This window comes from Vulpes vulpes, chromosome 3 (assembly GCF_048418805.1).
Source record: "Vulpes vulpes isolate BD-2025 chromosome 3, VulVul3, whole genome shotgun sequence".
In the NCBI taxonomy this organism is placed as follows: domain Eukaryota; kingdom Metazoa; phylum Chordata; class Mammalia; order Carnivora; family Canidae; genus Vulpes; species Vulpes vulpes.
Window position 1 is genome coordinate 19,886,505 of NC_132782.1, and position 19,877 is coordinate 19,906,381.

The 19,877-nt window shown below is 35.0% G+C and overlaps 1 protein-coding gene across 26 annotated transcripts in view; it reads right to left on the bottom strand.

Annotated features, from left to right (window-relative positions):
• Positions 1–19,877, bottom strand: part of ATF2 (activating transcription factor 2) — an 84,997-nt gene that overhangs the window by 19,857 nt on the left and 45,263 nt on the right. For 25 of the 26 annotated variants that reach the window (XM_072751995.1, XM_072751982.1, XM_072751987.1 and 22 more), the window contains 4 exons: positions 18,961–19,139; positions 18,015–18,129; positions 15,476–15,562; positions 82–231 (listed from right to left, as the gene is read on the bottom strand). In XM_072751995.1, the coding sequence (XP_072608096.1) occupies positions 82–231; positions 15,476–15,562; positions 18,015–18,129; positions 18,961–19,139 (531 nt within the window). Of the gene's footprint in view, positions 1–81; positions 232–15,475; positions 15,563–18,014; positions 18,130–18,956; positions 19,140–19,877 lie in introns of those variants that run through there. The other variant, XM_072752002.1, reaches the window with a different exon arrangement.

The following is a 19,877-nucleotide window of genomic DNA, read 5'->3' on the forward strand; positions in this document are numbered from 1 at the left end:
TAAAATAATCATTTAAATTACACTGTATTTGGGTTTTAAAGGATGATAACAGAGCATGAATGATAAAAACCACACACATACCGGTGTTTCTGTAGTGGATGTAGCTGGCTGTTGTAATGACTGTGGTCGAGATTCCTCTGACTGAGTTCTAACCAATCCGCTACCATGACCTTTGACAGTATCACCATTGGTAACTGGAGGATGTTGCTGGGTCAAAGCAGCTTTTAATCTCTGAAATGCAAACACCAATTTAAAATAAGAGTTCCCCCGCTTTCCATTCAAATTCAACTCCCAGCAAACTCTTTGGTTAACAAAAAAGTTAAGGAATGCGTGAATACATTTGATACCAATAGTAAGACAAACACTTGGGGGAGCTTTCTTGAGTTTTTCTGTCTGGTACTAGAGGATTTTACACTTTGCTGTTCCTAATCAATTTTAAGAAGAGTGAAAAACAAAAACACTGTTGACTGAAAATAACTAGTTCTGTTCAACTAAAATAAGCAACATAAGTTAATTATGTACACTTTTACCTATTTTCTCCCACCTCATTCCTGTATCTCCATCTTCTCAGGCTCTGCCTAGATTCTTAAGCCTAAATCTCTTCCAAATTTGGGACCAATTAATCTCTGCTTGATGGTCTGATGTCAGTGCCTATTTGGATAATGACCTGATGTTGCATTTTTTAGGCCACTATATTAAAGTCAGAATGAACCTCCTAGAATCTACAGCTAGGTTCACCTCCCTTAGGTCTTCCCTGTCTCCAGTAAGCAGATTTAGTTCCAAGTCTATCCCCTCTACTAGGTTCCATTTGCCATTAACTGAATTGCACTTGACCCACTGTCAGAGTATGAACGATCGATCTAGTGTTAGAATGAGGTCCTAAACATTTATGGCTACCTCTTAATAAAGGTACAATTTGCATAAAACTTATTATTCTACCAGCAAAAATGTATATGTGTCTTATCTCCTCAACCAGATAGTAAGGTCTTTCAAGAATAGAGACTGCCCAATCTTTCTTTGCACCCGGTTTAAGCAACTGGTACACTGATTGATTTGCTACATGGCCAAGTAACAGATGTATTTGTTAAGTGACATAAATTGGATTCTCTGACAAAAATGGCACAAGTGATATTTGGGGTAGTTTTATTATTAAAAATACATAAATATGAAATACTTAGCACAACATAATCATACTGTCTTAGAAATGAAAGGGACTTGAGAGATCTAGGACTATGATTGTTGATATTGTTTTCGTAACTGAAATGTAGTCCTTGAGCCCAAAATAAAGTTCCAGAGACAAGTGCTTTTAAAGAGGCCTCCAGATGATTTTAGTACAACTGCCTTCATTTACTCGAATTAAGAGCAACTTAGAAAACTGTACAACTGTCTTTAAATTTCTAATATCTTTGTTTTTCTCTATGCATATCTCCTTTCCATCTGTAAGAGATCCAAACCCCTTAAAAACTAAAGCATACATGAAAAAGTCACTACAACTTCCCAAGGCAATAATTATACCTAGACAAGTGTTAATGGACATTTTCTCTATACTGCTTTCATTATAGATGCTACGTATCATTTTATTTTTATTTTATTTTTAATTTTTAAAAAAATTTATTTATGATAGTCACACAGAGAGAGATGAGAGGCAGAGACACAGGCAGAGGGAGACGCAGGCTCCATGCACCGGGAGCCCGACGCGGGACTCGATCCCAGGTCTCCAGGATCGCGCCCTGGGCCAAAGGCAGGCGCCAAACCGCTGCGCCACCCAGGGATCCCTACGTATCATTTTAAAAACAAGTCAGTAGTTTAAAAAACAAGTTTTCTGGGGCACCTGGGTGGCTCAGTCAGTTAAGTGTCTGCTTTCAGCTCAGGTCACGATCCCAAGGTCCTGGGATAGAGCCCCCAAGTTGGGCTTTGTCGGACTCCCTGCTCAGTGGGGAGTCAGCTTCTCCTGCCTCTCCCCTCACTCATGTCTTCCTTCTCTCTCTCAAATAAATAAATCTTAAAAAAAAAAAGTTTACTGAAGTATAAATTACATATGGTAAAATGAAGTCTTTTTTGTGCACAGTTCTTTGAGTTTTAACAAGTGCATACAGTTGTGTAACCACCCTCTACAATCAGGATACAGAAGAGTGCTATTAACCCCCCAAATTCCCTCGCACTCCTTTCTTGTCAAAGCCTCCTCCCACCCCCAGCCCCTAAGAAACCACTTATCTGCTTTCAGATCCCAAAAGTTTTGTTTTCTCTAGGACATCATATAAATGGAAAAATACAGTATTACAGCCTTTTGAATTTGGCTTCTTTCTTTTAGCATAATACACTTGAAATTCATCCATGTTATTGGTACTTTTCCAAGGAGTTTCAACGAGGACAGTGTCCCTACTTTACAGATTAGGAAACATGAGATCATTTGCCCAAGGTCACATTAGTGGCTAAGACACAAGAAATTGAGACACCCGTAACTGCTGGGTTAATATGGACATGGATGGATTAAACTAAAGTTTGATAATGGGCCAAAGTAGTTGGCTACAACCAACAGGACTACTTAGACTAAGTGGTCAAAGAGCTCAAAATAGAAAGACAAGAGTTTAGGGATGCCTGGGTGGCTCAGTGGTTGAGCGTCTGCCTTTGGCTCAGGTCGTGATCCTGAGGTCCTGGGATCATGTCCCACATCAGGCTCCCTGTAGGGAGCCTGCCTCTCCCTCTGCCTGTCTCTCCATGTCTCTGCCTCTCTGTGTCTCTCCTGAATAAATAAAATCTTAAAAAAAAAAAAAAAAAAGACAAGGGTTTGAAAGTATAGGTCAATATAAACAGAACAAAGGAGGAAAATCAGGGAAGGTAGTCTGCATAACTGTATCTTTTAAAAACAGCGTTATACATCAAAGTTCAATAAATAGTCTACACTATTAGGCTATAGGCTTTCATTTCTGGGTATAAAATGTGTATAAATATAAGTAGTGGTTGAGATGTGAAGCTTGGTAAGTTATGTGTTGATAAAACACTTTTAAGTCCTTAGGTAGAAAACATCATAGAATTGAAGAGCATTTAAAGTTTTATAGTGAAGAGCTTAACTCTTAGAATTAATGAAATACAGTAACTGCACATAGGGGAGTCTGAAGTACATAAACATCACTCTCTTGAATAATCTTTAGTAGGGCAAGTTACTACCGTATAGAGCACTTAAAAGCAGCATCAGTATTCATTCATTATCCTCTCTTGACTGCCCTAGTGTATACAGTACTCACCTAGTGAGGAAGCTCTAATGTTTGCTTCGTGCTGTTACATTGATTACAATGGGTCTGACTTAGAAAGTGTGCCACTGGGTACAAAATTTAAGAAGAAAGATTTTCAAGGGTTAATTAACACTGCTCTGAACTGTGTGTGTGTGTGTGTGTATTTATTTTAAAGAGCAGTAAAAAAATACATGTATGCTAAAAAATTCAGAATGGGCTAGGTGAAAAAAAAGTCACTAAATAGAATTCATAAAAATTTTATAATTAATATAAGGATATCTATAATCCACCCATATATATTTGTTAGAGACATCTTAAAAAATGACAAATAGCATGGGTCAAAAATATTAATGAAAACATATATAAATACCACAGGTATTTTGGAACTAGAAGATATAATGATGATCAATTAATACAATCACCAGGTTAGAGACAGGCTAACTAAGGTCCAAAGACTGAATGAAGTTACTTCTCCAAATCAAAGAGTACGTGAGAAGAAGAGCAGGGACCCTGGTATTCTATCTGTTTACTCCGAATTCATTGAATATATCTTAAACAAAAGTTTTGCCTAACTAAAGCTTTTGCCTATATTAAGTATTCTAAGTATGTTAGCAATCAATAAGAAGAGTATCAGACATTGGTCAGTTCATTTCTCTCAATACAGAAATTTAATATAATAAAAAGATTAAGTATTCAGAGAAATTTAGTTAAGATCCAAAATGTATTCTCCAACATGTAAAATAAAACTTAAGTATAATTTTAATTTTAAACTAGAGGCATTGTTTGAAAGAAAACTAAAATATCTTTATCACTGTATTTCTAAGCAGACTAGTGTTTTAATGTTTGGAATTAACTTTTAGCAATGTAAAATTCAAGAACTATATCAAAAACTTTTTTCTTAGGTATAAACTGTGTCAAAGGATCAATAGTTACTTGTGCTGACCAATATTACTTACTCATTTTTAAGAAGTAATCTGCTAAAAATAATTTGCTATTCAAATTCTAGGTTATATTTCACACTCCTGAAAACAAATTCTATCACATCTGTCAGAACTTAGTAGGAACAAACTACTCCATCATAGTTCAAAGAAAAAACATAATGTTCTCTAGAAACAATTTATGAAAAAGTCAGATCCATATTTCATATGTGCCACAAAAGCTCATCAGAGTAATAACCCTCCTTCTCCTGGGTGTTATCCTACCATCTGCTGCTCTATTACTTATCTTTATTTTGCAACTAATTAACAGCATAATCTTCTAAATTCAGCAAGTTAATTATCATTATTGTGGTCTTTGCAGCATCATCAGTCCTCATGAAGTCTTGTCTCCCCACCCCCAGAGAACATATGAAAATGAAGTAGGTTGGGAGAGAGTCTGTTTCTTTGGAGTGGGCTCATTAGGTGTTTGCTGATTAGCCTGGCATGCAGAGGCAGGTCAGAAGAATTCTGCTGAACATGAGGTTCCATGCAGGGCCCAACTAAGTTAATGTAGGTTTCTGAACATTTGCCAAGATGCCCTCTGTCAGCTCTCAGTAGAAACCCCCCGCAGAAAACCTACTGGCTACCTACCGTGTGCAAGGATATTTCTGTTTGTCACACAAGACTTAAAGGAACGACTGTGGAGAATGCTACATAAATACTTTATTAAATCTGAACAATACTCTTAGATGATTAATATTTTCTTATTCATACAAGTTACTTTTTGATTACAAATAATACATAAGAAAGTTGTTTTATTAGAAGAGTAACACAGATGGAAAGTTAACTATGGTTTATGTGCTTAATTACAAAATTCCTAAACCTAAATTTAGTGAAGTCCACTGAAATTCTGTGGAAGACTGTAGATCCTAGGAATCTTTCTGTAGTACTAAAATTTAAAAATACTAGATAATCTTATATTTGTGGACCCCTACCTACACTTCTTTTTCTTGGCACATTCTCACTTTTACAAAGACCTAATGTTCCAAGAACAAAAAAGCTTGCTCAGGAGAAATTTCTTTAGCAAAAAAAAAAAAAAAAGGGGGGGGGGGAATCCATTTCAATATTTATAGTAGACATAGACAATGCATATCGGTCTCCCTATGAGCCGTAGGCATCTGAAAATCAGGGCCCCACAAAAACATCCCTGGCTATCTTGGAATACAAATAAGTTTCTCTTTAGCTATAGTGTGCTAGTCATTCTTAGGTATTCCAATGCCATTTCTCCTACATTTATTTTTTAAGGTATCTTCCACTATATTTCATCTTAATTTTAATGTAGTTAATAGAAAGTAGTATATTCATTTCAGGTGTACAATATAGTGATTCAACAATTCCATATATAGCTTAGTGCTCATCTAGGTAAGTGCACTCTTATCCCCTTCATCTATCTCACCACCCACCCCCTTCTCACTGGTAACCATCAATCTGTTCTTTGTAGTTAAGAGTCTGTTTGGGGGTTTGTCTTTTTTGTTTTGTTTCTTAAATTCCACATATGGCTGAGATCACACGGTATTTGTCTTTCTCTGACTGGCTTATATTGCTTAGTATTATATTATATCCTCTAGGTCCTTCATGTTGTTGGAAAAGGTAAGAGTTCATTCTTTTTTATGGTAGAATAATATTCCATTGTGTGTGTGTATACATATATACATACACACGTATGTATGTATATATATTACTTCTTTATCCATTCGTCTATTGGACACTTAGGCTGCTTCCATAATTTGGCTATTGTAACAATAATACTGCAATAAACACAGGGATGCATATCCTTTTGAATTAGGGTTTCTGTATTCTTTGGGTAAATGCCCAGTTGTGAGATTACCCTGGGTCATAGTATAGTTCTATTTTTAATTTTTTGAGGAACCTCCATACGGTCTTCCACAGTGGCTGCACCAGTTTGTATTCCTGCCAATAATGTATGAGGTTTCCCTTTTCCCCACATCCTCACCAACTTGTTTCTTGAGTTTTGGGTTTTAGCCCTTCTGTCAGGTGTGAGGTGGTATCTCACTGTGGTTTTGATTTGCATTTCCCTGATGATGAGTGATGGTAAGCATACTTTCATGTGTCTGTTTGGCCATCTGGATGTCTTCTTTGGAGAAATGTCTGTTCATGTCTTCTGCTCATTTTTTAATTGGATTATTTGTGGGGGTTTTTGGTATTGTGTAAGTTCTTGATTTATTTTGAATACTACACCTTTATTGGATATATTGTTTGCAAATATTTTCTCCCGTTCAGTACATTTTTTGTTTTGTTGTTTCTTTTGCTGTGTAGAAGCTTTAGATTTTGATATAGTTTCAATAGTTTAATTTGCTTTTGTTTCTCCCACTTCAGGAGACATACCTAGAAACATGTCATTACAGCCAATATCAGAGAAATTACTTCTTGTGCTCTCTTCTAGGATTTTTATGGCTTTAGGGCTCACATTACGATCTTTAACCCGGTACGCCTAGGTGGCTCAGTAGTTGGGCATCTGCCTTCAGCTCAGGCCATGATTCTGGAGTCCCGGGATCGAATCCCACATTGGACTCCCTGCATGGAGCCTGCTTCTCCCTCTGCCTATGTCTCTGCCTCTCTCTGTCTCTCTCTCTCTCTCTCTCTCTCTGTGTCTCTCATGAATAAATAAAATCTTAAAAAAAAATCCTTAATCCATTTTGAGTTTACTTTTTGTGTATGATGTAAGAAACTGGTCTACTTTGCTAACACCATTTGTTGAAAAGACTTTTTTCCAATGCCTCCAATGTTGAAGATTAATTTACTATATAATTGTGGGTTTACTTCTGAGCTCTCCATTCTGTTCCATTGATCTGTTTGTCTATTTTTGTGCCAGTACCATACTTTTTGATTACTACAGCTTTATGATATAACTTGAAACCTGGAATTGTGACACCTCCAGTTTTGTTCTCTTTAAAGATTGCTTTGGCTTTTTGGGGTCTTCTGTGGTTTCACACAAATTTTAGGATTGTCTGTTGTAGTCTTGTGAAAATTGCTATTGCTATTTTTGATACAGATTGCATTAAATTTGTAGATCGCTTTGGGCAGCATAGACATTTTTACCATATTGTTCTTCCAGTCCACAAGCATGGAATGTTTTTCCATTTGTTTGCATCATCTTCAATTTCTTCAATGGTTTATAGTTTTCAGAGTACAGGTCTTTCACCATTTTGGTTAAATATATTCCTAGCTATTTTATTATTTTTTTGTGTAATTGTAAAAGGGATTTTCTTAATTTCCTTCCCTTTCTGCTGCTTGTTACTTTATAGAAATGAAACCAATTTTTGTATGTTGATTTTGTATCCTGCGAACTTAATTAATTCACCAGTTCTAGTAGTTTTTTGGTGAAGTCTTTAGGTTTTTCTATATATAGGATCATGTCATCACCAAATAGTGAAAGATTTACTTCTTCCTTACTATTCTGGATGTCTTTTATTCCTTTCTCTTGTCTGACTGCTGTGACTAGGACTTCTAGTACTGTGTCAAATAAAACTTACCTTGTTCCTGACCTTAGTGGAAAAGCTGTTTTCACCATTATGATGTTAGCTGTGGATTTTCCATATAAGGGCTGTATTATGTTAAGGTATGTTCCCTCTAAGCCTACTTTGTTGGGTGTTTATCATGAATGGATGTTGTACTTTGTCATATACTTTTTCTGCATCTGTTGAAAAGATCATATGGTTTTTATCCTTTCTCTTATTGATGTAATGTATCATGTTGATTGATTTGTAAACATTACATCACCCTTGCATCCCTAGAATAAATCCCACTTGATCGTGGTGAATGACTTTTTTAAAGATTATTTATTTATTCATTCATGAGAGACACACAGAGACAGGCAGAGACATAGGCAGAGGGAGGCAGAACTTGATCCCAGAACCCCAGGATCATGACCTGAGCCAAGGGTAGACGCTCAACCACTGAACCACCCAGGTGCCTCTGAATAACTTTTTAAATGTATTGTTGGATTTGGTTTGCTAATATTTTGTTGAGGATATTTGTTCATCAGAGATAGTGACTTGTTCTTTTTTTGTGGTGTCTATCTGGTTTTGTAGCAGTGTGATACTGGCTTCCTAGAATGAATTTGGAAGTTTCCTTCCTCTTTTATTTTTTGAATAAAGTTTAAGAAGAATAGGTTTTAATTCATCCTTAAGTGTTTGGCAGAATTCATTTGTGAAGCCATCTGTCCTGGACTTTTGTTTGTTGGAAGTTATTTGATTAGTGATTCAACTTCATTGCTGGTAATCAGTCCGTTCAAATTTTGTTTCTTCCTGATTCATTTTTGGGAAGTTACACATTTCTAGGAATTCATCCATTTCTTTTAGGTTGCCCAGTTTGTTAACACATAATTTTTCATAATATTCTTACAATCTGGGAAGCCCTGGTAGTTCAGCGGTTTAGCACCTCCTTCAGCTCAAAGCATGATCCTGGGGACCTGGGATCGAGTCCCACATCAGGCTCCATGCATGGAGCCTGCTCCTCCCTCTGCCTGTCTCTCTGTATGTCTCTCCTGAATAAGTAAATGAAATCTTTAAAAAATATTTAAAAAATCTTTAAAAAATAAAGATAAAAAAAAATAAAATCTTTTTTTTTCTTACAGTCCTTTGTATTTCTGTAGTTTATGTCTCCTCTTTTGTTCCTGATTTTGTTTGAGTCCCTCCCCACCTCCTTTTTTTTTTTTTTTTTTGGATGAATCTGGCTATAGATTTATCAATTTTGTTGATCTTTTCAAAGAACTAGCTCCTGATTTCATTATTTTTTATATATTCTTTATCATTTATTTTGGCTTTAAGCTTTATAATTTCCTTTCTTCTAATGAGTTTTGTTATTTTTCTAGCTCCTTTAGGCATAAGATTAGGTTATTTGAGATTTTTCTTGCTTCTTCACAGACCAGTATTGCTATAAACTTTCCTCTTAGAATTCTGCTTCTGCTGCTTCCCAAAGATTTTGGACCAGTTTTTTGTTTGTTTGTTTTTTAAGGATTTATTTATTTTTTTCAGAGAGGGAGAGAGGCAGAGACACAGGCAGAGGGAGAAAGCAGGCTCCATGCAGGAAGCCCGACGTGGGACTCGATCCTGGGTCTCCAGGATCACACCCTGGGCTGCAGGTGGCGCTAAACTGCTGTGTCACCAGGGCTGCCCGACTTTTCATTTTCATTTGTCTCCATTTATTTTCTGACTTTCCCTTTAAATTGCTGATTGACTCATTTGTTGTTTAGTAGCATGTTTTATTTGTTCTCTTTTCAGATTTTTCCTACTGGTTGATTTCTAGTTTCACTACAATGTGGTTGAAAAGATGCACAGTATAACTGATCTTTTTGAATTTGTTGAGACTTATTTTGTGACCTAATATATGATCTATTCGGTTCCAAGTGTACTCGAAAAGTTTGTATTCTGCTATTTTAGGATGGAATATTTTGAATATGCCTATTAAAACATACGGTCTAATGTGTCATTCAAAGCCACATTTGTCTTGTTTTTTTTATCCATTCTGTCACCCTATTTCTTTTGATTGGAGCGTTTAGTCTATTTACATTCAGAGTAATTACTGATAGGTATGTATTTACTGGCCTTCTGTCATTTGTTTTGTTTTTGTAAATCTTGTTTCTTTCTCCCTTGCTCTCTTCTCTCACCATAAGTTGGCTTTCTTTTTTTTTCCAATCTATTACTGGTTTTTGATTTGTGGTTACCATTAGGTTTGTATATGACATCTTCGGAACCACATGTCATTTTAGCAGAATCACTAGTACACTATTTAGCATGGCATTGAGAGATTATGATGACATAGGTCAAATAAATCCTTAGGAGAGATGAAGAATCAAATAAGAAGGATGTTTAAATAATTTTCAAAGATTTGAAAACAACAACAAAGCAAAATCCAACTGAAGCACGAAAGAAAAAAATTTTAAGTTTTACTAAGGAAGGGTAGCAAGCAGACTGACAAAGAGAAAAATTATTTAATGTGTAACATGAATCTAAGAGATATGAGCTGGATGGAAACCGCTCATTTGGAGAGTATGGATTTGGAGTCTTATCATTAATGGAGAACAGTCATGTCCTGTGATCATTTATCTAGTCCTGCGTAGGTCATTAAGAAACCTACACATACACTGGGATCTGAATCGAGTCTCAACTTTCTTCAGGGATGATACAATTATTTCCTCATTTGTTAAGTCTTTTTTTAGCCCACAGGAACTTAATACTGTAAACTAATGACACTGACATTTAATTTAGAAAAAAACTGTAGCTATTTGGTATTTTATGTCCTAAAAGTAATTAAAATAACTTGCCACAGAGTTTAACAGGTTACCTTTGAATTTCAATTTAAAATGTTTAAGAGATCAATTTAGTCTTGTCAGTTGGAAAAGCTAAAAAAGCTAAAAGCTTTACCAATCTTCTAATACTAGACAATTTAGGAAAACCAAACCTCACTGTAAGTTTAATTAACCTTTGAAGTTATTAAAGTATTTAGGGAAGTTTGTTAGACAACTGAGTTATACCTATAGGATTTATTAAGTCTCAAATGAAGTTTAGAATGTTTTAGATTAATTGTATTTGAAGACCTTTAAAAGCAATCATTATATAATTGGATTTGTAAACTGGCCTTGAGAATTCAGGGAAGAATTAAATTTTTGAATTTGTAACTTTAATAAATCTAATGTTTTTTTGTTTTTTTTTAAAGTAGTCCCTCCAAAAAAAAAAAAGTAGTCCCTCCGGGGATCCCTGGGTGGCGCAGCGGTTTAGTGCCTGCCTTCGGCCCAGGGGTGATCCTCGAGTCCCAGATCGGGCTCCCTGCATGGAGCCTGCTTCTCCCTCTGCCTTGTGCCTCTGCCTTGTGCCTCTGCCTCTCCACGCGCCCCCCCCGTCCCCCCCCCCCCCGCACTCTAGTGAATAAATAAAACCTCAAAAAAAAAAAAAAAAAAAAGTAGTCCCTACATAATGGTTTTTGTGCACATGGGCACCAAAACCCAGAAAAAAAAAATCTCATTGATATGATATAATCCTAACTGTTGAAAAATGTAAGTAATGGCCTTCAAAGGTAAGAAGACTTTCTATGTTCACCAGAATCATTTGCAAGAAAATTTTCAAAATTTAAATTTAAACTGCTAAGTTTAAATTTAAACTAAGTTTTTTAGTACCTAAGAAATGTTTGTTAAATAAATAACAATAGAAAGAAATAATTGTTATAGAGGCTGAGACCAAATATATGAACATGAATCAAAATACAATAACCAAACTATTTTCAGGTTATTTCCTAATGTTGGTAGACTGGTTTTGTATTTATAACAATATGTAAGTATAGCTGATGATGGCATGCAAGCAATGAAAATTCTTAGTCAACAATGTTCATTTTATGTTACTAAGAGAAAATAGACTAGTAATATTTGATAAAAATATAAAACCAAAGGTGAAATGTACAGTAATTTCTGTATAACCACCACCAAAAAAACCCCAATTAATCAGAATTCCCTTAGCATACCAGGCAATTGGTAACAAATTGGTAACAAAATTGTTACCAGTTCATGTTACCTGGATAGAAATGAGCCAAACAGGTATGATATATTAGAAAACAGACAGGGCAAAAAAACAAAAACAAAACAAAACAAAAAAACAGACAGGGCAATCAAGTATACCAAAGGTGGTTAAGTTCCCAAATCACGATGTAATTAAAACAGAAATCAGTAAGATAAAAAAAAGCCTCCAGGTATTTGGAAATTATACAATATACTTTTTTATAACCCATAGCTCAAAGAAGAAATCACATATTAGAAGATAAATAATTAAATATAGCAAGTCAAAATTTGTGAATAGAAAAATTTACAGCTTTAAGTGCCTATATAGGAAAGGTAAACAGATCTAATCAATAAAATCTAAGCTTCCACTTTAAGCCAAAAAACATAGGCAAATTAAACCTGATTAAGAGAAAGGAAGTATTAGAGATAAAAGTAGCAATCAGTGATAGTACAAATATACTATTAAGAAAAATAAAGGCAGGCTACAGACTAAGAGAAAATATCTGTATGTCACAAAAGTTTTGTATTTATTATATCTAAAGAATTCCTATAACATGATAACAAGAGACAACCCAATTTAAAAAATCAGCAGTAAGATATCACAAAAAGCATCTGGAAAAATCAGAAATGCAAATTAAAACCATATGATATTGCTATAAACTCCTAAAAATGTCTACAATTAAAATGACAGATAAAACCAAATGCTGGCAAAAATGTGGGATCAACTTGAATTCCCATACTCTACTTGTGAGAATATAGACGTCTGGCAAAGGATCTGGCAGTTTTCTTACGAAGTTAAATGTGTAACTATCCTCTTACTCAGCAATTGCACTCTTCAGTAGACATACCAAATGAAAATAAACATCCACATTAAGAGTTATACAAGAATGTGTATAGCCACTTTGTTCATAAAGCTCAACACTGAAAACCATTCAAGTGTCCATCAACAAGAGAATGGATAAAGAAATTGTGGTATATTTGCACAATGGAGTATTACTCAGCAATAAAAAGCAGCAAACAATGATATATTCAACAACATGGGTAAGTCCCATAGACATATGGTTGGCTGGACAGAAGAGTATATATTAGCTCTAGAATTTCATACAAAAGGAATCAATTGCTGGCGACAAAGATCAGAACAATTGGGAAGTTGTACTGACTAGGGAGGAAAATAAACTTCCTGGGTAGATGTTAATCTTCTATACCATGATAGTAGTGTGAGTTACATTAATGCACTTATATATCAAAATTAAAGTTGGTTCATTTCAATGTATATAAATTTTACATTAAGAAAGGCCTATTAAAAGAATAATGGAGGGAATGCCTGGCTGACTCAGTGGTTTAGTGCCTGCCTTTGGCCCAGGGCGTGATTCTAAAGTCCTGGGATCGAGTCCCACATCAGTCTCCCTCTCTCTCTCTCTCTCTCTCACGAATAAATAAAATCTTAAAAAAAAAAAGAAAGAAAAAAGGAAAGAAAAAGAAGAAGAATGGAGTTGGGTAGGGAACGGTCTGAGGCACAGATAAGAATGGCAGTTATATTCCTAATAATTGAAGTTGGAGATGGGTACATGAGGGCTCATTATACCATACTGTTTACTTTGTATATGTTTGAAATTTTCCATAATGGAAAGTTGGGGGGGTGGGGAAGGAAAGACTAATTTCTGAGTCTTTCTATTTAATTAAAAAGTACAATCTTATTTACCACTTCAATTAAAATAGGCCATCACCTAAATATGGCTATTTTAACATTAGCAAAATTCTAATAAATTTAATTGGATTGTTAAATTTAAGTGTGGCAATCTGTGACTCCCCATGCTACTTTTTGGGCCTTCAACCAATGATTGTTTTCCATATATAAATTTATTAAAGTTATAGCTTTGATTTTTTTTCTAACATATAAGCACACAAAACATTTTTATTCTTCTTAATTTCCTGATGACCTAAAAGTTACTCAAGGAAGTATTAAATGTAATAGTTTCTACAAATATGGCCTACTCTTCTTACAGCCAAAAGTATTTCTTTAAATTTGAATTGTTCCTTTTGAATTAATTTGTTAGGAAAAAAAGTCCAAAAAAAAAAAAAAGTCCACTGAATATGTAAATATATTTTTAGATGCAGTGTACAACAGATCTCTTTAATTCCTACTACTCCACTCAGTTCTAATTGAATTTTTCACTAGTACAGTATGTCTATAGTAGGAAATGTAAAAAACATTCCCCATGAAGCTGTTTTGCTCTCAAGTGAAGAGGATTCATCTTGTATTTCCAAAGCTTTGAGCCAAACATGCTGTTATGCAAAAAAAAATTCCCTTTTGGGTTTTCAAAAGTTCTCTCCCCCCAATCAACGACCAGCTAATTTTCATACTTTTCAACCACTGTTCACTTAGATGTGTGTAAGTTTTACTGGCAAAGTCATCACATGCCAATTTCAGACTGATTATTTGCAATAATGGAAAACAGAGGTAAAGACTTAAAGCTTTGCAATATATTATATAATGGCTTTTAAACATGTAATTTTATATTGTTATTACAGTGCCCAGAGACAACAGGTGTCTAATAACTACTGATTTTCTAAGAATGTAGAGTTATTAATTGATGTTAAGAATTAGCCCTAAAGTAAGTTAGGATATAGAAGGGAGAATTACATGGATTAAAAACAAAAACAAAAACAAAATCAACAGCACCTTTAGGTTTTTTACCAAGGAATTTAGCATGTTTATGGAATCTGAGCTAAGAGAAACTCTAAAAATCAAAGTTTAATCTCTTTATCTTACAGATAAGGAAATAGTCTCCTCAAAGTCAAAATGGCTTAAGAGTACTAAATAGCAGTTAGGATTAAAATTAAAACACGTCTCCTAACTCCTAATCTATAGCTCATCCCTTAAACAACACCAATTTCTTAGTGTCAATACACAACCCCAAACTATGGTTTTTTTGGGATGCCTGGGTGGCTCAGTGGTTGAGTGTCTGCCTTCAGCTCAGGATGTGATGATCCCTGAGTTCCCGGATCAAGTCCCACATCGGGCTCCTGCATGGAGCCTACCTCTCCATCCTCTGCCTATGTCTGCCTCTGTGTCTCTCATGAATAAATAAAATCTTTTAAAAAAGAAAAAACTTAAATAAAAATAAAAAATTAAAAAAAAAAAGGGATCCCTGGGTGGCGCAGCGGTTTGGCGCCTGTCTTTGGCCCAGGGCGCGATCCTGGAGACCCGGGATCGAATCCCACATCGGGCTCCCGGTGCATGGAGCCTGCTTCTCCCTCTGCCTGTGTCTCTGCCTCTCTCTCTCTCTCTCTGTGACTATCATAAATAAAAAAAAAAAAAAAAAAAATTAAAAAAGAAAAAACTATGTTTTTTCTTTGTATATTATGTGTAACATTTGCTAACTTGTATATGATTTCAGAATTCTTAACATTGTTCCATAATTTGTGTCACTGTTTATGAAACCATCTGTACTGCCTTCAGATGATTACATCTAGTTTCAGCTGTAATATTCCCAGCCACCACCAGGAGGAGATTTTGTTTAAAAAGCTACAGCCAAAAAACCAAACCAACTGCAAGAGCTAGAACTTTACTCCCAAATCCATCCATTTAAGGTACCACTAACTAGTCTTTACATTTTCTGGTTCTTCTAAAGTGTGGTGCATTCCAAATTTTATAAAATGTGATCTATCTTGTATATTTGAAGCAGGCTTTAATGGAAAAACTAATTCAAAACAGGCTCAAGAAATGTACAGAACAAGTAAATCTTGCTTACCATTTTTGCTTCTGACTGTACTGGTTGAGGGGAGGAAGGACCTGGAATTCCTGGAACACTAGGCACCATGGTGACTGGTCGAACAAGCTAAAATATATTGAAAAATAATTGCTAGAGAGTATATTCAAAATGATTGTGCTATATCTGCACAATGGCTATAAAAATTTGAGAGTTCAGAACCAGAAAGCTGTAAATCTTTATTGATCTTCTGTCCTGATTTATCCTTTAAAACTTGTCAATTTCTGAGACACTTGCTTCTCCAATCTCTAATTTTCAATGTCTTTTTTTTAATCGTTTCTTCTTACAGAAACTCATAATTTTTAAACCGATGCAAAATTTCCCAAAGATCTGTCATACTGACATTTTGAATGTGAAAGGAAAAACATGTCAAAACTTGTGACAAGGAGGCAAATAACTTCACAATGAATTTTGCTCTTCTAATGCAGTTTCTAAAATACATAAAGAAAGATTTGTTTGTATATTAATATGCACATAATGACAAAGAACCTGGTTACCTCAAATAATTTCTCTAGAAATAATATGGAACAGATTTTTTTCATTTTGCATACCTTTTTAAAAAAAGCTAATATTAACATTGGTAATTAGTTATTATATAGCTACAGTAGCTCTCCTTGCATTTTAGTTTTATCATAATTATATTTAACAGGATAACTATATAATCTCAAATTCAAGGGCAAGAATGTTTCCCCCTTCAAAAATATCCTAGAAAAATAGGAAGTAGTCACCTAATATCTGAGTCCTTATAAAGTCACTCAAATAATGCATTTTGAACAGCAAGGTTCTGTTTGAAGATGATACCTCATCTTATAATTATGCCAATCAGTGCTAATTTTCAATACTTAGCAAGGCCACTTGGAAGAATGTATTAATAAAAAATATTTCATATTAATTTTAATAATTTTCCTGGGGGTATAATCTCACCAAAATGTTGGAAGTTATTGTAAATAGACTTTTAAAAATAATTTTTAGGGATCCCTGGGTGGCGCAGCGGTTTGGCGCCTGCCTTTGGCCCAGGGCGCGATCCTGGAGACCCGGGATCAAATCCCACGTCAGGCTCCCGGTGCATGGAGCCTGCTTCTCCCTCTGCCTGTGTCTCTGCCTCTATCTCTGACTATCATAAACAAATAAAAAAAAATAATAATACTTTTTAAAGGCACCTGGGTAGCTCAGTCAGTTAAGCGTCTGCCTTCAGCTCAGGTCATGATCCCACAGGTCCTGGGATCCAGCCCCACATCGGGCTCCCCGCTCAGTGGGAAACCTGCTTCTCTCCCTCTGCCTCTGCCCATTTCCCTGCTCATGTTTCTGCTCCCTCTCTCAAATAAAATCTTGAAAAAAAAATTTTTTAAGCTATATAATAAATGATTATATTGTACTGATCAGAAATAAATATCTGTAAGGTAAAAGAAAAAAACTGTCTTTTTATCATATGAAGGAGTATTAGGGCTTGGGTAAGATTTCTAGGAAGATATACATTCAGAAAGTGTTATGTTGAAATTACTTAGGTGAAAACAAAAAGTGTTTTGAAAAAAACTGTGGTAGGTGTTTTAAAAAATCCTTTTTTTTTTTTTTAAGATTTTATTCATTTATTCATGAGAGATACACAGAGAGAGGCAGAGACACAGGCAGAGGGAGAAGCAGGCTCCATGCAGGGAGCCCGACGTGGGACTCGATCCTGGGTCTCCAGGATCACGCCCTGGGCTGCAGGCGGCGCCAAACTGCTGCACCACCAGGGCTGCCCTAAAAAGTGATCTTAATGATGAAAACCTGAACACTGAAGACACATTTGAAGAAGAGTTTGAATAAAATTGTTATATGAAAAGTGAGAAAAGAAAAAGTATTTCTTACTCAAAAGAATGTGCATTTAAATATTCTCTATATTATTAAGTATTACAAGTAGGTGTTTAACTTGCCTATGACTTTCAAAATTTATATATTTATATTTAACATGCTCAAGAAACTTCTCTTTTGGATCTTACATGCTGATTTACCCTTCAAATGGTCAATTTCTCTGAGACATTTGCATTAGCAAACCGAAGGACTATCTACTGTTTTAGACTGTTTAGATTTTTACATGCCTGGGCCAGCAAAGGAATTCTGTAAACCCAACTTGACCAAGTTCAGAGAGTGTTCTTATAAACAATTCCTACAATAATCGAAGTATCATGGAGTTACTGGACATGTGTTCTAGTATAAATATCTTCTTAAAGAATAGAACTATGTGTTAATATTTTAATTCTATGAACTAGTCAAATTGAAATGGGTTAAATAAGGATAAATTTCTTAATATTAACAATTTAAGGAAAAAAATTTTTGGAAGATAGAAAAACATTTTCTAGTCAATTATGTTTCCCTTTACTGGTATATGCTACCACTAAAAGGGGAGTAAATAATACTAACTACTACTAAGTATTTTGTTGGATTCAGTTTCATAAACCAATCAAGCATCCGTAAGTGTATTTTCTGATTACAAAGATCAGTTTGGTATGAAGAAAAGATTTAGTCTAAATCTCAAACTTACTGGGACTGCAGCTGGAACATGCACATTAGAACTTGTAATTGATGCAGGAATAGCAACAGGCATGGTCTGTCCATTAGGAAGATGCAACAGAAGAGGAAATGGGCCTGGTACAGGACTAAGAAAAATAGAAGAAGGAAAATTAAAGATAAGAAATCCTTATTAGTCATCTCTAAAAATATGAATATTTTTACTATTTTTTAAAAATATATTTTAAAAATATTTTCTAACCATCACAAAGCAAATTGCAAATTTTTACTATTTTTAATTGCATCTTAAATGTATAATACATAAAGCAGTGTGGAAAAACAACAGGGGAAAAATAGGAAAAGTTAATGGATTTACTTAGGACACGCTCCAATGTTAAATGAGAAAAATTCTTATCAGAAGCTCTTGAGGGGCACCTGACTGGCCCAGTTGGTGGAGCATGCCAACTCTTGATCATGGGATTATGAGTTTGAGCCCCACACTGAATGTCAACATTACTTAAAAATAAAATCTTAATAACAAAACAAAGAAAGCTAGAGGGATATGTGTTAAGAACTGAAAATAAGAGACTGCCTTAAATTCATAAAGTTGATTTGTTTTTAAAACTAAATTTTAGTTGGGGTGCCTGAGTGGCTCATTTTGTTAAGTGTCTGACTCCCTAGATTTTGGCTCAGGTCATCATCTCAGGGTTGTGAGAGTTTAGATTCTCTTCTCCTCTCTCTGTTGTTCCCCCCTCCCCCAATTAAATTTTATATATTTGTTTTCTAATCTATTAGATAATATGAAGAAAAAAAGACAACCCAAATACTTTCCAAAAATCAAAGCATGCAGAATATGATTAACACATACCCACACATACCCCTAAGGCTACAATTTGAATAATTAAATGTCTTAAGAAAAACTGTGACAAGAAAAACTTAATTCATAAACAGTTTAATGACTAGCCCAAATCATCACTTACACGATTGGTCTGTTGGAGGATGGTGCCTGGGTGATTACAGTACTTGAGGTTGGTGAAGGTACTGCTTGCTGAATAATTACACTTGAGTCAGAACTTGTAAGCAGCACGTTGGGAACCTGTAATGATGCTGGACGAACGATAGCTGATGTGGGCTGTGCAGTTTGTGCCAATGGTACCTCCTATTTAATAATGAGATAGAGAAAGAGTAGGATTTAAAAATGTAAGTCAATCCATGACATTAGAGTGAACAGAATATAACACACTTTGAAAAGTGTCCACAGGATAAATATCCTCCCCCAAAGTAATTTCATGTTAACTTTATTTAAATAACTTAAATACAGTATAAAGAAAATTTTGGAAGTAGCTATAAAGCTTTTCAAATGCAAAGTTCATATTTTAATTTAAAGACATCAGAGTGGCTTTTTGTTTTGTTTTGTTTTTCTCAGTACAACTTGTTTTCCTATCAATCCAGAAATAGGCTGGGCAACTTGGCTATGATTCCATGAGAATTTCTGTGAAAAGTAAAAATATAATCTATTCTCATGGAATTGTAGAGCTTAAAATCCAGAGAGATTGCCTAGTCCTACTTCATCATTATACTGTAAAAACAGGAAACAGGTCCAGGGAGACTGGGTTTATGGTTGATACAAATTCAGTAATAGAAATGGTTAAAAAAATTTTAACACAATACAAATGTTTGTAAATTTCAGGTAGCTATTACTATCCCCCACTCCTGATAATTTCCCAATGTCAAAAGGGCAAGGAATACTGATTAACATCCTGAATGGAAAATAAATAATTACTAGAGTGAAATCTTTCTAAATTAAAGGAAAACACAGGGCAACCTGGGTGGCTCAGCGGTTTAGCGCTTGCTGCCTTTGGCCCAGAGCATAATCCTGGAGACCTGGAATCGAGTC